Below are 16531 nucleotides of genomic sequence, written 5' to 3' on the forward strand. Positions count from 1 at the left end.
CGGTACCCCCTGTATATAGCCTCCACATTGACTCTGTACCGTAACACCCTGTATATAGTCTCCACACTGACTCTGTACCGTAATACCCTGTATATATCCTCCACTTTGACTCTGTACCGGTACCCCCTGTATATAGCCTCCACATTGACTCTGTACCGTAACACCCTGTATATATTCTCCACATTGACTCTGTACCGTAACACCCTGTATATAGCATCCACATTTACTCTGTACCGTGACACCCTGTATATAGCCTCCACATTGACTCTGTACCGTAACACCCTGTATATAGCCTCCACATTGACTCTGTACCGTAATACCCTGTATATAGCCTCCCCATTGACTCTGTACCGTAACACCCTGTATACAGGCTCCACATTGACTCTGTGCCGTAATACCCTGTATATAGCCTCCACATTGACTCTGTACCGTAATACACTGTATATAGCCTCCACACTGACTCTGTACCGGAATACCCTGTATATAGCCTCCACATTGACTCTGTACCGCAATACCTTGTATATAGCCTCCACATTGACTCTGTACCGTAATACCCTGTATGTAGCCTCCACATTGACTCTGTACCGTAATACCCTGTATATATCCTCCACTTTGACTCTGTACCGGTACCCCCTGTATATAGCCTCCACATTGACTCTGTACCGTAACACCCTGTATATATTCTCCACATTGACTCTGTACCGTAACACCCTGTATATAGTCTCCACATTGACTCTGTAACGTAACACCCTGTATATAGTCTCCACATTGACTCTGTACCGTAATACCCTGTATATATCCTCCACATTGACTCTGTACCGGTACCCCCTGTATATAGTCTCCACATTGACTCTGTACCGTAACACCCTGTATATAGTCTCAACATTGACTCTGTACCGTAATACCCTGTATATATCCTCCACATTGACTCTGTACCGGTACCCCCTGTATATAGCCTCCACATTGACTCGTTACCGTAATACCCTGTATATAGCCTCCACATTGACTCTGTACCGTAACACCCTGTATATATCCTCCACATTGACTCTGTACCGTAACACCCTGTATATAGTCTCCACATTGACTCTGTACCGTAACACCCTGTATATAGTCTCCACATTGACTCTCTACCGTGATACCTTGTACATATCCTCCACATTGACTCTGTACCGGTACCCCCTGTATATAGTCTCCACATTGACTCTGTACCGTAACACCCTATATATAGTCTCAACATTGACTCTGTACCGTAATACCCTGTATATATCCTCCACATTGACTCTGTACCGGTACCCCTGTATATAGCCTCCACATTGACTCGTTACCGTAATACCCTGTATATAGCCTCCACATTGACTCTGTACCGTAACACCCTGTATATATCCTCCACATTGACTCTGTACCGTAACACCCTGTATATAGTCTCCACATTGACTCTGTACCGGTACCCCCTGTATATAGCCATCACATTGACTCTGTACCATAATACCATGTATATAGCCTCCACATTGACTCTGTACCGTAACACCCTGTATATAGCCTCCCCATTGACTCTGTACCGTAATACCCTGTATATAGCCTCCACATTGACTCTGTACCGTAATACCCTGTATATAGCCCCCACATTGACTCTGTACCGGTACCCCCTGTATATAGCCTCCACATTGACTCTGTACCGGTACCCCCTGTATATAGCCTCCACACTGACTCTGTACCGGTACCTCTTGTATATAGCCTCCACATTGACTCGGTACCGGAACCCCCCTGTATATAGCCTCCACATTGACTCTGTACGGGTACCCCCTGTATATAGCCTTCACATTGACTCTGTACCGGTACCCCCTGTATATAGCCTCCACATTGACTCGGTACCGGTACCCCCTGTATATAGCCTCCACATTGACTCGGTACCGGTAACCTCTGTATATAGCTTCTACATTGACTCTGTACCGTAATACCCTGTATATAGCCTCCACATTGACTCTGTACCGGTACCCCCTGTATATAGCCTCCACATTGACTCTGTACCGGTACCCCCTGTATATAGCCTCCACATTGACTCTGTACCGTAACACCCTGTATATAGTCTCCAAATTGACTCTGTACCGTAATACCCTGTATATATCCTCCACATTGACTCTGTACCGGTACCCCCTGTATATAGCCTCCACATTGACTCTGTACCGTAACACCCTGTATATAGCCTCCACATTGACTCTGTACCGTAATACCCTGTATATAGCCTCCACCTTGACTCTGTACCGTAACACCCTGTATATAGCATCCACATTTACTCTGTACCGTAACACCCTGTATATTGCCTCCACACTGACTCTGTACCGTAACACCCTGTATATAACCTCCACATTGACTCTTTACCGTAATACCCTGTATATAGCCTCCCCATTGACTCTGTACCGTAACACCCTGTATACAGGCTCCACATTGACTCTGTACCGTAATACCCTGTATATAGCCTCCACATTGACTCTGTACCGTAATACCCTGTATATAGCCTCCACACTGACTCTGTACCGTAATACCCTGTATATAGCCTCCACATTGACTCTGTACCGCAATACCTTGTATATAGCCTCCACATTGACTCTGTACCGTAATACCCTGTATGTAGCCTCCACATTGACTCTGTACCGTAATACCCTGTATATAGCCTCCACATTGACTCTGTACCGTAACACCCTGTATATAGCCTCCACATTGACTCTGTACCATAATACCCTGTATATATCCTCCACATTGACTCTGTACCGTAATACCCTGTATATAGCCTCCACATTGACTCTGTACCAGTACCCCCTGTATAAAGCCTCCACATTGACTCTGTACCGGTACCCCCTGTATATAGCCCCCACATTGACTCTGTACCGTAACACCCTGTATATAGTCTCCACATTGACTATGTACCGTAATACCCTGTATATATCCTCCACTTTGACTCTGTACCGGTACCCCCTGTATATAGCCTCCACATTGACTCTGTACCGTAACACCCTGTATATATTCTCCACATTGACTCTGTACCGTAACACCCTGTATATAGTCTCCACATTGACTCTGTACCGTAACACCCTGTATATAGTCTCCACATTGACTCTGTACCGTAATACCCTGTATATATCCTCCACATTGACTCTGTACCGGTACCCCCTGTATATAGCCTCCACATTGACTCGTTACCGTAATACCCTGTATATAGCCTCCACATTGACTCTGTACCGTAACACCCTGTATATATCCTCCACATTGACTCTGTACCGTAACACCCTGTATATAGTCTCCACATTGACTCTGTACCGTAACACCCTGTATATAGTCTCCACATTGACTCTGTACTGAATGCCTTGTATATATCCTCCACATTGACTCTGTACCGGTACCCCCTGTATATATTCTCCACATTGACTCTGTACCGTAACACCCTGTATATAGTCTCAACATTGACTCTGTACCGTAATACCCTGTATATATCCTCCACATTGACTCTGTACCGGTACCCCCTGTATATAGCCTCCACATTGACTCGTTACCGTAATACCCTGTATATAGCCTCCACATTGACTCTGTACCGTAACACCCTGTATATATCCTCCACATTGACTCTGTACCGTAACACCCTGTATATAGTCTCCACATTTACTCTGTACCGGTACCCCCTGTATATAGCCATCACATTGACTCTGTACCATAATACCCTGTATATAGCCTCCACATTGACTCTGTACCGTAACACCCTGTATATAGCCTCCCCATTGACTCTGTACCGTAATACCCTTTATATAGCCTCCACATTGACTCTGTACCGTAATACCCTGTATATAGCCTCCACATTGACTCTGTTTGATGTGATTTCTCTTTCAACAGCCACGTTGTCAACGATACAAGATCTGTTACATAGATTTTCTTTTTTAAGTGACTATTTTAAATTGTCAAAATCCTACTAACTACTTGGATGTACTAAAACAATAGAAAACATGTTTTACTTTTAACGTTTGTCTCAATTTATGGTCTGTATTTTATTCATGTAGTATTTAAATGATGACCGTTATAAAGACCATTGACATACTGGAATGATAAAAGAGGTCGATGTGATTCGCTATGTGTATATTTAGCTCACGTTAGTTTCCAAACCCCACCTTAGATGGTATTTTACCAAGAGAAGAAGAACAGTTCACTAACAAAGGAGGGAAAGAAAATAATCTATTGTGTTCAATACAACTCTGTCTTTATCCTCCCTGTGGGACAATTAGTGACGGAGTCGGATGACAGGAGGAGGAGGACAAGAAGAGACAGATAGAGACGTCTCCCTTCTTTCTTACATAGCAGTAGAGGAGAGAGAGATGGATGGAAGAGAGAGAGGAGGTATCAGAAAGAGGGGAGACGACAGGAAGGAGAGGGAGGAGGTATCAGAAAGAGGGGAGACGACAGGAAGGAGAGGGAGGAGGTATCAGAAAGAGGGGGAGGGATAGAAGAAGAGGGAGGAGGTATCAGAAAGAGGGGAGACGACAGGAAGGAGAGAGAGGAGGTATCAGAAAGAGGGGAGACGACAGGAAGGAGAGGGAGGAGGTATCAGAAAGAGGGGAGACGACAGGAAGGAGAGGGAGGAGGTATCAGAAAGAGGGGAGACGACAGGAAGGAGAGAGAGGAGGTATCAGAAAGAGGGGAGACGACAGGAAGGAGAGAGAGGAGGTATCAGAAAGAGGGAGACGACAGGAAGGAGAGAGAGGAGGTATCAGAAAGAGGGGAGACGACAGGAAGGAGAGAGAGGAGGTATCAGAAAGAGGGGAGACGACAGGAAGGAGAGAGAGGAGGTATCAGAAAGAGGGGGAGGGATAGGAAGGAGAGGGAGGAGGTATCAGAAAGAGGGGGAGGGATAGAAGAAGAGGGAGGTATATAAGAAAAACGGGAGACGACTGAAGAAGAGAGAGCTCAGCTGTTTTCCTTCTTTCTTATATAGAAGAGATCTGGGAGAGAATGAGATGTTTAGAAAGAGGACAGAATGAGGAAAGAGTGGAATAAGAAAGAGGACAGAGGAAAGAGGACAGAATGAGATGTTTAAATGAAGAGGACAGAATGAGATGTTTAACAAGAGGACAGAATGAGATGTTTATAAAGAGGACAGAATGAGATGTTTAAATGAAGAGGACAGAATGAGATGTTTAAATGAAGAGGACAGAATGAGATGTTTAAATGAAGAGGACAGAATGAGATGTTTAAATGAAGAGGACAGAATGAGATGTTTAAATGAAGAGGACAGAATGAGATGTTTAAATGAAGAGGACAGAATGAGATGTTTAAATGAAGAGGACAGAATGAGATGTTTAAATGAAGAGGACAGAATGAGATGTTTAAAAAGAGGACAGAATGAGATGTTTAAAAAGAGGACAGAATGAGATGTTTAAATGAAGAGGACAGAATGAGATGTTTAACAAGAGGACAGAATGAGATGTTTAAATGAAGAGGACAGAATGAGATGTTTAACAAGAGGACAGAATGAGATGTTTAAATGAAGAGAACAGAATGAGATGTTTAAATGAAGAGGACAGAATGAGATGTTTAAAAAGAGGACAGAATGAGATGTTTAAAAAGAGGACAGAATGAGATGTTTAAATGAAGAGAACAGAATGAGATGTTTAAAAAGAGGACAGAATGAGATGTTTAAATGAAGAGGACAGAATGAGATGTTTAGAAAGAGGACAGAATGAGATGTTTAACAAGAGGACAGAATGAGATGTTTAACAAGAGGACAGAATGAGATGTTTAACAAGAGGACAGAATGAGATGTTTAGAAAGAGGACAGAATGAGATGTTTAACAAGAGGACAGAATGAGATGTTTAAAAAGAGGACAGAATGAGATGTTTAAATGAAGAGGACAGAATGAGATGTTTAAAAAGAGGACAGAATGAGATGTTTAAATGAAGAGGACAGAATGAGATGTTTAAATGAAGAGGACAGAATGAGATGTTTAGAAAGAGGACAGAATGAGATGTTTAGAAAGAGGACAGAATGAGATGTTTAAATGAAGAGGACAGAATGAGATGTTTAAATGAAGAGGACAGAATGAGATGTTTAAATGAAGAGGACAGAATGAGATGTTTAACAAGAGGACAGAATGAGATGTTTAAATGAAGAGGACAGAATGAGATGTTTAGAAAGAGAGGACAGAATGAGATGTTTAAATGAAGAGGACAGAATGAGATGTTTAAAAAGAGAGGACAGAAGAGGAAAGAGTGGAATAAGAAAGAGGACAGAGGAAAGAGGACAAAGGACAGAGGAAAGGGGACAGAGGACCGAGGACAGAGGAAAGAGTGGAATAAGAAAGAGGACACAGGACAGAGTACAGAGGACAAAGGACAGAGGAAAGAGTGTAATAAGAAAGAGGACAGAGGACAGAGGACAGCTGAAAGAGGACAGAGGAAAGAGGACAGAGGACAGAGGACAGAGGACAGAGGAAGGTGTATAATCCATAGTTTGCAGGTGTTCCCTAAAGACCCCAGTCCACCCAGGACAGCTGAAAGAGGACAGAGTACAGAGGACAGAGGACAGAGGACAGAGGATAGAGGACAGAGGACAGAGGATAGAGGACAGCTGAATGAAAAGGGAACCATTAGATTTTAGTCCATGGAGACAAGTTACAGTACATACTGCTAGAGTGTCTAATGTGTCTACAATAGGTTGTCAATGAAGACAATTCCATTGGTCTGTGTGCAGATGGTTACACACACACACACACACACACACACACACACACACACACACACACACACACACACACACACACACACACACACACACACACACACACACACACACACACACGCACACACGCACACACACAGACACAGGAGAGCAGGCCGGAAGGTGAACTGAGAGACAGATAATTACTGTTAATTTTTATTGTTTATTTCACTTTTGTATATTATCTACCTCACTTGCTTTGGCAATGTTAACACATGTTTCCCATGCCAATAAAGCCCCTTGAATTGAATTGAATTGAATTGAAAGGGAGGAGAGATAGAGAGGAGAGACACAGGAGAGCAGGCCGGAAGATGAACTGAGAGAGATGAGATTTGCTCTGTCAGGTTACGTAAGAGAGTGACACACAGCACACCCTGGGAGAGAGGGAGGAGAGGGGAGAGAGCGATGACAGGAAGAGACAGAGAGAGGGAGGAAAGGAGAGAGAGGGAGGAGAGGAGAGAGTTATGACATGAAAAGAGAGGGAGGGGAGGAGAGGAGAGGAGACAGGAAGAGACAGAGAGGGAGGAGAGGAGAGAGAGAAGACAGGAAGAGACAGAGAGAGGGAGGAAAGGAGAGAGAGAAGACAGGAAGAGACAGAGAGAGGGAGGAAAGGAGAGAGAGAGAGGAGAGGAGATAGTTATGACATGAAGAGAGAGGGAGGAGAGGAGAGGAGAGAGAGATGACAGGAAGAGACAGAGAGAGGAGACAGACAGACAGACAGACAGACAGACAGACAGACAGACAGACAGACAGACAGACAGACAGACAGACAGACAGACAGACAGACAGACAGACAGACAGACAGACAGACAGACAGACAGACAAGGAGCATGCTGATTGAAATGCTAGAGGACAGTTAAACATAAACTTGGAAACTCGGGACAACGATATGGCTGGTAACGGTCCTTTACTCTGAGGGTCCTTTACTCTGAGGTCCTTTACTCTGAGGTCCTTTACTCTGAGGTCCTTTACTCTGAGGTCCTTTACTCTGAGGTCCTTTACTCTGAGGTCCTTTCCTCTGAGGTCCTTTACTCTGAGGTCCTTTACTCTGAGGTCCTTTACTCTGAGGTCCTTTACTCTGAGGTCCTTTACTCTGAGGTCCTTTACTCTGAGGGTCCTTTACTCTGAGGTCCTTTACTCTGAGGTCCTTTACTCTGAGGTCCTTTACTCTGAGGTCCTTTACTCTGAGGGTCCTTTACTCTGAGGTCCTTTACTCTGAGGTCCTTTACTCTGAGGTCCTTTACTCTGAGGTCCTTTACTCTGAGGTCCTTTACTCTGAGGTCCTTTACTCTGAGGTCCTTTACTCTGAGGTCCTTTACTCTGAGGTCCTTTACTCTGAGGTCCTTTACTCTGAGGTCCTTTACTCTGAGGTCCTTTACTCTGAGGTCCTTTACTCTGAGGTCCTTTACATTTTATTCTCATTCTTCTTCTTCTTGTTGTCTGTTATCATTCTCATTCTTCTTCTTCTTCTTGTTGTCTGTTATCATTCTCATTCTTCTTCTTCTTGTTGTTGTCTGTTATCATTCTCATTCTTCTTCTTGTTGTTGTCTGTTATCATTCTCATTCTTCTTCTTCTTGTTGTCTGTTATCATTCTCATTCTTCTTCTTGTTGTTGTCTGTTATCATTCTCATTCTTCTTCTTCTTGTTGTCTGTTATCATTCTCATTCTTCTTCTTCTTCTTGTTGTCTGTTATCATTCTCATTCTTCTTCTTCTTCTTCTTCTTCTTGTCATTTATCATTCTCATTCTTCTTCTTCTTCTTCTTGTTGTCTGTTATCGTTCTCATTCTTCTTCTTCTTCTTGTTGTCTGTTATCATTCTCATTCTTCTTCTTCTTCTTCTTCTTGTCTGTTATCGTTCTCATTCTTCTTCTTCTTCTTCTTGTTGTCTGTTATCATTCTCATTCTTCTTCTTCTTGTTGTCTGTTATCATTCTCATTCTTCTTCTTCTTCTTCTTGTTGTCTGTTATCATTCTCATTCTTCTTCTTCTTCTTGTTGTCTGTTATCATTCTCATTCTTCTTCTTCTTGTTGTTGTTGTCTGTTATCATTCTCATTCTCATTCTTCTTCTTCTTGTTGTCTGTTATCGTTCTCATTCTTCTTCTTCTTCTTGTTGTCTGTTATCATTCTCATTCTTCTTCTTCTTCTTCTTGTTGTCTGTTATCATTCTCATTCTTCTTCTTCTTCTTCTTGTTGTCTGTTATCATTCTCATTCTTCTTCTTCATGTTGTTGTTGTCTGTTATCATTCTCATTCTCATTCTTCTTCTTCTTGTTGTCTGTTATCGTTCTCATTCTTCTTCTTCTTCTTGTTGTCTGTTATCGTTCTCATTCTTCTTCTTCTTCTTGTTGTCTGTTATCGTTCTCATTCTTCTTCTTCTTCTTGTTGTCTGTTATCGTTCTCATTCTTCTTCTTCTTCTTGTTGTCTGTTATCATTCTCATTCTTCTTCTTCTTGTTGTCTGTTATCGTTCTCATTCTTCTTCTTCTTCTTCTTGTCTGTTATCGTTCTCATTCTTCTTCTTCTTGTTGTCTGTTATCATTCTCATTCTTCTTCTTCTTGTTGTTGTCTGTTATCGTTCTCATTCTTCTTCTTCTTCTTCTTGTCTGTTCTCGTTCTCATTCTTCTTCTTCTCCCCCTTCTCCAGTTCCAGAATCCGTACGCGTACTCCCCTCCGTTCCGTTTTGGGACGGTCCCCAACGGTTCCACGGAGAGGAACATCAGGAAGAATTACCCAAACATGCACGAGTACCTGTCCAAGTACCACCAGACAGGGGTGCAGGACGCTCTGGTCAGCCTGAAGACGGGGTAGGAAGCCTGGGCACAGCGGGAGGGGCGAGGGCCTCCTCTCTGGGTCTCACCATCTCTGGTCTGGATGTCTCATCATATGACGGGGCTGAAATGTCTCTCATCGTGTGTGTGTCTGTTCTCGCTCTGCGTCGGTATGTCTGTGTGTGTGTGTTTGGTGTGTGTGTGTGTGTGTGTGTGTGTGTTGCTGCACTCTGGCTATAGATGGTGTGTGTGTGTGTGTTTGGTGTGTGTTGCTGCACTCTGGCTATAGACGGTGTGTGTGTGTGTGTGTTTGGTGTGTGTGTGTGTGCTTGGTGTGTGTGTGTGTTTGGTGTATGTGTGTGTTTGGTGTGTGTGTGTGTGTGTGTTGCTGCACTCTGGCTATAGATGGTGTGTGTGTGTGTGTGTTTGGTGTGTGTGTGTGTGTTTGGTGTGTGTGTGTGTGTGTGTGTGTGTGTGTGTGTGTGTGTGTGTGTGTGTGTGTGTGTGTGTGTGTGTGTGTGTGTGTGTGTGTGTGTGTGTGTGTGTGTGTGTGTGTTGCTGCACTCTGGCTATAGACGGTGTGTGTGTGTGTGTGTGTGTGTGTGTGTGTGTGTGTGTGTGTGTGTGTGTGTGTGTGTGTGTGTGTGTGTGTGTGTGTGTGTGTGTGTGTGTGTGTGTGTGTGTGTGTGTGTGTGTGTGTGTGTGTGTGTGTGTGTGTGTGTGTCTGCGTGTATGTGTGTCCATGGTATGTGTGTGTGTCCATGGTATGTGTGTGTGTCCAGTGTGTGTGTGTCGTGTGTGTGTGTGTGTGTGTGTGTGTGTGTGTGTGTGTGTGTGTGTGTGTGTGTGTGTGTGTGTGTGTGTGTGTGTGTGTGTGTGTGTGTGTGTGTGTGTGTGTGTGTGTGTGTGTGTGTGTGTGTGAACTTTATCTAGCCGTACAGGAGATGCCTCAGTGTTTTGGTCCTTCATCAGAAGGGTTTGAAAAATAAAATTGTTCCTGTTCTCTCTCTCTGTCTCTCTCTGTCTCTCTCTCTCTCTGTCTCTCTCTCTGTCTCTCTCTGTCTCTCTCTGTCTCTCTCTGTCTCTCTCTGTCTCTCTCTCTCTCTCTCTCTCTGTCTCTCTCTCTGTCTCTCTCTCTCTCTCTCTGTCTCTCTCTCTGTCTCTCTCTCTGTCTCTCTCTGTCTCTCTCTGTCTCTCTCTGTCTCTCTCTGTCTCTCTCTCTCTCTCTCTCTCTCTCTCTCTCTCTCTCTCTCTCTCTCTCTCTCTCTCTCTCTCTCTCTCTGTCTCTCCCTCTGTCTCTCTCTCTGTCTCTCTCTCTTTCTCTCTCTCTGTCTCTCTGTCTCTCTCTGTCTATCTCTCTCTCTCTCTCTCTTTGTCTCTCTCTCTCCGTCTCTCTCTCCGTCTCTCTCTCTGTCTCTCTCTGTCTCTCTCTGTCTCTCTCTCTCTCTCTGTCTCTGTGTCTCTCTCTCTGTGTGTCTCTCTCTCTGTCTCTCTCTGTTTCTCTCTCTGTTTCTCTCTCTGTTTCTCTCTCTTTCTGTTTCTCTCTCTCTCTCTCTCTCTCTCTCTCTCTCTCTCTCTCTCTCTCTCTCTGTCTCTCTCTGTGTCTCTCTCTGTGTTTCTCTCTGTGTGTTTCTCTCTCTCTCTGTTTATCTCCTTCTCAGTAAACTGGATGCCTTCATCTATGATGCTGCTGTGTTGAACTATGCAGCAGGTCGTGATGAGGGCTGTAAACTGGTCACCATTGGCAGCGGGTACATCTTTGCCACCACCGGCTACGGCATCGCTCTGCATAAAGGGTCCTACTGGAAACGCCAGGTGGATCTGGCTATTCTGGCTATTATAGGAGATGGTGAGACACACACACACACTACACACACACCCACACACTACACACACACACACACACACACACACACTACACACTACACACGCACACACACGCACGCACGCACGCACGCACACCCACACCCACATACACATACACACACACACTACACACACACACTACACACACACACTTACACACACACACAGGAGGAGGAGGAGGAGATAGAGGAGATATAGGAGGAGGAGATGGAGGAGATAGAGGAGGAGGAATTATAGGAGATAGAGGAAGAGATAGAGGATGAGATAGAGGAGGAGATAGATAGATGATATATAGGAGGAGGAGATAGAGGTGATAGAGGAGATATAGGAGGAGGAGATAGAGGAGGATATAGAGGAGGATATAGAGGAGATAGAGGAGGAGATATAGGAGGAGATAGAGGCGATATAGGATGAGATAGAGGAGGATATAGAGGAGATAAAGGAGGAGGAGATAGAGGAGATATAGGAGGGGGAGATAGAGGAGATAGAGGAGGATATAGAGGAGATAGAGGAGGAGGAGATATAGGAGGATATAGCAGATATAGGAGGAGGATGAGATAGAAGAGGAGATATAGGAGATATAGGAGGAGGAGATGGAGGAGATAGATGAGGAGGAGATATAGGAGGAGGAGATAGAGGAGATAGAGGATATAGCGGAGGAGGTGATATAGGAGATAGAGGAGATAGAGGAGGATATAGAGGAGGAGATATATGAGATAGAGTAGATATAGTAGATATATGAGATAGAGGAGGAGATAGTGGAGAAGATGGAGGAGATAGTGGAGGAGATAGGGGAGGAGATAGAGTTTTGATTCATATTTGTTTTATATTGTAAATATCCAAAGTAAGTACATTGTTACATCATGCCAATAAAGATATTTAATTTAATTTAATTGATATAGAGGATGAAGAGATAGAAGACGGGAAGGAGGAGATAGAGGAGATAGTGGGGGAGGGGGAGGAGATAGCAGAGGGGAAGGAGGAGATAGAGGAGATAGTGGGGGAGGGGGAGGAGATAGCAGAGGGGAAGGAGGAGATAGAGGAGATAGAGGAGAAGGTATAGGAGGAGGTAGAGATAGAGGAGGAGGGGGGAGGTGGAGATAGAGGAGATAGTGGAGGAGATAGAAGAGGGGGAGGATGAGATAGAGGAGATAGAGGATGAGGAGGAGGTATAGGAGGAGGTAGAGGAGGAGGACGAGGAGGAGGTAGAGATAGAAGAGGTAGAGATAGAGGAGGATATATAGGAGGAGGTAGAGATAGAGGAGGAGATAGAAGAGGGGGAGGATGAGGAGGTATAGATAGAAGAGGTAGCGATAGAGGAGGAAGGGGAGGTGGAGATAATGGAGGAAGGGGAGATAGAGGTACCACCCAAAGGAGATACAGCCAACTTGACACAACTGTGTGAAGCATTGGAGTCAACATGGACCAGTACATTATCAACACCTTGTAGAGTCCATGAGCTGAACAATTGAGGCTAGAGAGAGAGAGAGAGAGAGAGAGAGAGAGAGAGAGAGAGAGAGAGAGAGAGAGAGAGAGAGAGAGAGAGAGAGAGAGAGAGAGAGAGAGAGAGAGAGAGAGAGAGAGAGAGAGACAGAGAGACATATCTCCCTCTGTTTAAGAAAACAGGCATCTCAGAAAGGGACTTATGATCTCTCCTTAGTTAACCTGTTTTCGCTTTTCTGTAAAATGAGGAACATATAAATGAAGCCCTCTGGGACACTTTGAGGTTGTCCCACGCTGGTATCCTATTCCCTAATTAGTCCACTAGGGCCCTGGTCAAAAGTAGTGCACTATATAGGGAATAGGGCTGTAGTATAAAGTAGTGCACTATATAGGGAATAGGGCCCTGGTCAAAAGTAGTGCACTATATAGGGAATAGGGCTGTAGTATAAAGTAGTGTACTATATAGGGAATAGGGCCCTGGTCAAAAGTAGTGCACTATATAGGGAATAGGGCTGTAGTATAAAGTAGTGCACTATATAGGGAATAGGGCCCTGACCTAAAGTAGTGCACTATATAGGGAATAGGGCTGTAGTATAAAGTAGTGTACTATATAGGGAATAGGGCTGTAGTATAAAGTAGTGCACTATATAGGGAATAGGGCTGTAGTATAAAGTAGTGCACTATATAGGGAATAGGGCCCTGGTCAAAAGTAGTGCACTATATAGGGAATAGGGCTGTAGTATAAAGTAGTGCACTATATAGGGAATAGGGCTGTAGTATAAAGTAGTGCACTATATAGGGAATAGGGCTGTAGTATAAAGTAGTGCACTATATAGGGAATAGGGCTGTAGTATAAAGTAGTGCACTATATAGGGAATAGGGCTGTAGTATAAAGTAGTGCACTATATAGGGAATAGGGCTGTAGTATAAAGTAGTGCACTATATAGGGAATAGGGCTGTAGTATAAAGTAGTGCACAATATAGGGAATAGGGCTGTAGTATAAAGTAGTGTACTATATAGGGAATAGGGCTGTAGTATAAAGTAGTGTACTATATAGGGAATAGGGCTGTAGTATAAAGTAGTGTACTATATAGGGAATAGGACTGTAGTATAAAGTAGTGTACTATATAGGGAATAGGGCTGTAGTATAAAGTAGTGCACAATATAGGGAATAGGACTGTAGTATAAAGTAGTGTACTATATAGGGAATAGGGCTGTAGTATAAAGTAGTGCACTATATAGAGAATAGGGCTGTAGTATAAAGTAGTGCACTATATAGGGCTGTAGTGTAAAGTAGTGCACTATATATGGAATAGGGCTGTAGTATAAAGTAGTGTACTGTATAGGGCTGTAGTATAAAGTACTGCACTATATATGGAATAGGGCTGTAGTATAAAGTAGTGTACTGTATAGGGAATAGGGCTGTAGTATAAAGTAGTGTACTATATAGGGCTGTAGTATAAAGTAGTGCACTATATAGGGAATAGGGCTGTAGTATAAAGTAGTGTACTATATAGGGAATAGGGCTGTAGTATAAAGTAGTGTACTATATTGGGAATAGGGCTGTAGTATAAAGTAGTGTACTATATAGGGAATAGGGCTGTAGTATAAAGTAGTGTACTATATACGGAATAGGGCTGTACTATAAAGTAGTGTACTATATAGGGAATAGGCCTGTATTATAACGTAGTGTACTATATAGGGAATAGGGCTGTAGTATAAAGTAGTGCACTATATAGGGAATAGGGCCCTGGTCTAAAGTAGTGCACTATATAGGGAATAGGGCTGTAGTATAAAGTAGTGTACTATATAGGGAATAGGGCTGTAGTATAAAGTAGTGCACTATATAGGGAATAGGGCTGTAGTATAAAGTAGTGCACTATATAGGGAATAGGGCTGTAGTATAAAGTAGTGCACTATATAGGGAATAGGGCTGTAGTATAAAGTAGTGCACTATATAGGGAATAGGGCTGTAGTATAAAGTAGTGCACTATATAGGGAATAGGGCTGTAGTATAAAGTAGTGCACTATATAGGGAATAGGGCTGTAGTATAAAGTAGTGCACTATATAGGGAATAGGGCTGTAGTATAAAGTAGTGCACAATATAGGGAATAGGGCTGTAGTATAAAGTAGTGTACTATATAGGGAATAGGGCTGTAGTATAAAGTAGTGCACTATATAGGGAATAGGGCTGTAGTATAAAGTAATGCACAATATAGGGAATAGGGCTGTAGTATAAAGTAGTGCACTATATAGGGCTGTAGTATAAAGTAGTGCACTATATAGGGAATAGGGCTGTAGTATAAAGTAGTTTACTATATAGGGAATAGGACTGTAGTATAAAGTAGTGTACTATATAGGGAATAGGGCGGTAGTATAAAGTAGTGTACTATATAGGGAATAGGGCTGTAGTATAAAGTAGTGTACTATATAGGGAATAGGGCTGTAGTATAAAGTAGTGTACTATATAGGGAATAGGGCCCTGGTCTAAAGTAGTGCACTATATAGGGAATAGGGCTGTAGTATAAAGTAGTGTACTATATAGGGAATAGGGCTGTAGTATAAAGTAGTGCACTATATAGGGAATAGGGCCGTAGTATAAAGTTGTGTACTATATAGGGAATAGGGCTGTAGTATAAAGTAGTGTACTATATAGGGAATAGGGCTGTAGTATAAAGTAGTGTACTATATAGGGAATAGGGCTGTAGTATAAAGTAGTGTACTGTATAGGGAATAGGGCTGTAGTATAAAGTAGTGTACTATATAGGGCTGTAGTATAAAGTAGTGCACTATATAGGGAATAGGGCCCTGGTCTAAAGTAGTGCACTATATAGGGAATAGGGCTGTAGTATAAAGTAGTGTACTATATAGGGAATAGGGCTGTAGTATAAAGTAGTGCACTATATAGGGAATAGGGCCGTAGTATAAAGTTGTGTACTATATAGGGAATAGGGCTGTAGTATAAAGTAGTGTACTATATAGGGAATAGGGCGGTAGTATAAAGTAGTGTACTATATAGGGAATAGGGCTGTAGTATAAAGTAGTGTACTATATAGGGAATAGGGCTGTAGTATAAAGTAGTGTACTATATAGGGAATAGGGCCCTGGTCTAAAGTAGTGCACTATATAGGGAATAGGGCTGTAGTATAAAGTAGTGTACTATATAGGGAATAGGGCTGTAGTATAAAGTAGTGCACTATATAGGGAATAGGGCCGTAGTATAAAGTTGTGTACTATATAGGGAATAGGGCTGTAGTATAAAGTAGTGTACTATATAGGGAATAGGGCTGTAGTATAAAGTAGTGTACTATATAGGGAATAGGGCTGTAGTATAAAGTAGTGTACTATATAGGGAATAGGGCTGTAGTATAAAGTAGTGTACTATATAGGGAATAGGGCTGTAGTATAAAGTAGTGTACTATATAGGGAATAGGGCTGTAGTATAAAGTAGTATACTATATTGGGAATAGGACTGTAGTATAGAGTAGTGTACTATATAGGGAATAGGGCTGTAGTATAAAGTAGTGTACTATATACGGAATAGGGCTGTACTATAAAGTAGTGTACTATATAGGGAATAGGCCTGTATTATAACGTAGTGTACTATATAGGGAATAGGGCTGTAGTATAAAGTAGTGTACTATATAGGGAATAGGGCTGTAGTATAAAGTAGTGCACTATATAGGGAATAGGGC

The 16531-nt window shown here is 42.8% G+C and overlaps 1 protein-coding gene across 1 annotated transcript in view; it reads left to right on the top strand.

Annotated features, from left to right (window-relative positions):
• grin2aa (glutamate receptor, ionotropic, N-methyl D-aspartate 2A, a) overlaps nucleotides 1-16531 on the top strand; it is a 304667-nt gene that overhangs the window by 273402 nt on the left and 14734 nt on the right. The window contains exons 7-8 of the mRNA XM_071391068.1: nucleotides 9401-9561; nucleotides 11187-11374. Of these exons, the coding sequence (XP_071247169.1) occupies nucleotides 9401-9561; nucleotides 11187-11374 (349 nt within the window). The remainder of the gene's footprint in view (nucleotides 1-9400; nucleotides 9562-11186; nucleotides 11375-16531) is intronic.

The sequence above is a fragment of the Salvelinus alpinus genome, chromosome 1 (genome assembly GCF_045679555.1).
Source record: "Salvelinus alpinus chromosome 1, SLU_Salpinus.1, whole genome shotgun sequence".
Classification (NCBI taxonomy): domain Eukaryota; kingdom Metazoa; phylum Chordata; class Actinopteri; order Salmoniformes; family Salmonidae; genus Salvelinus; species Salvelinus alpinus.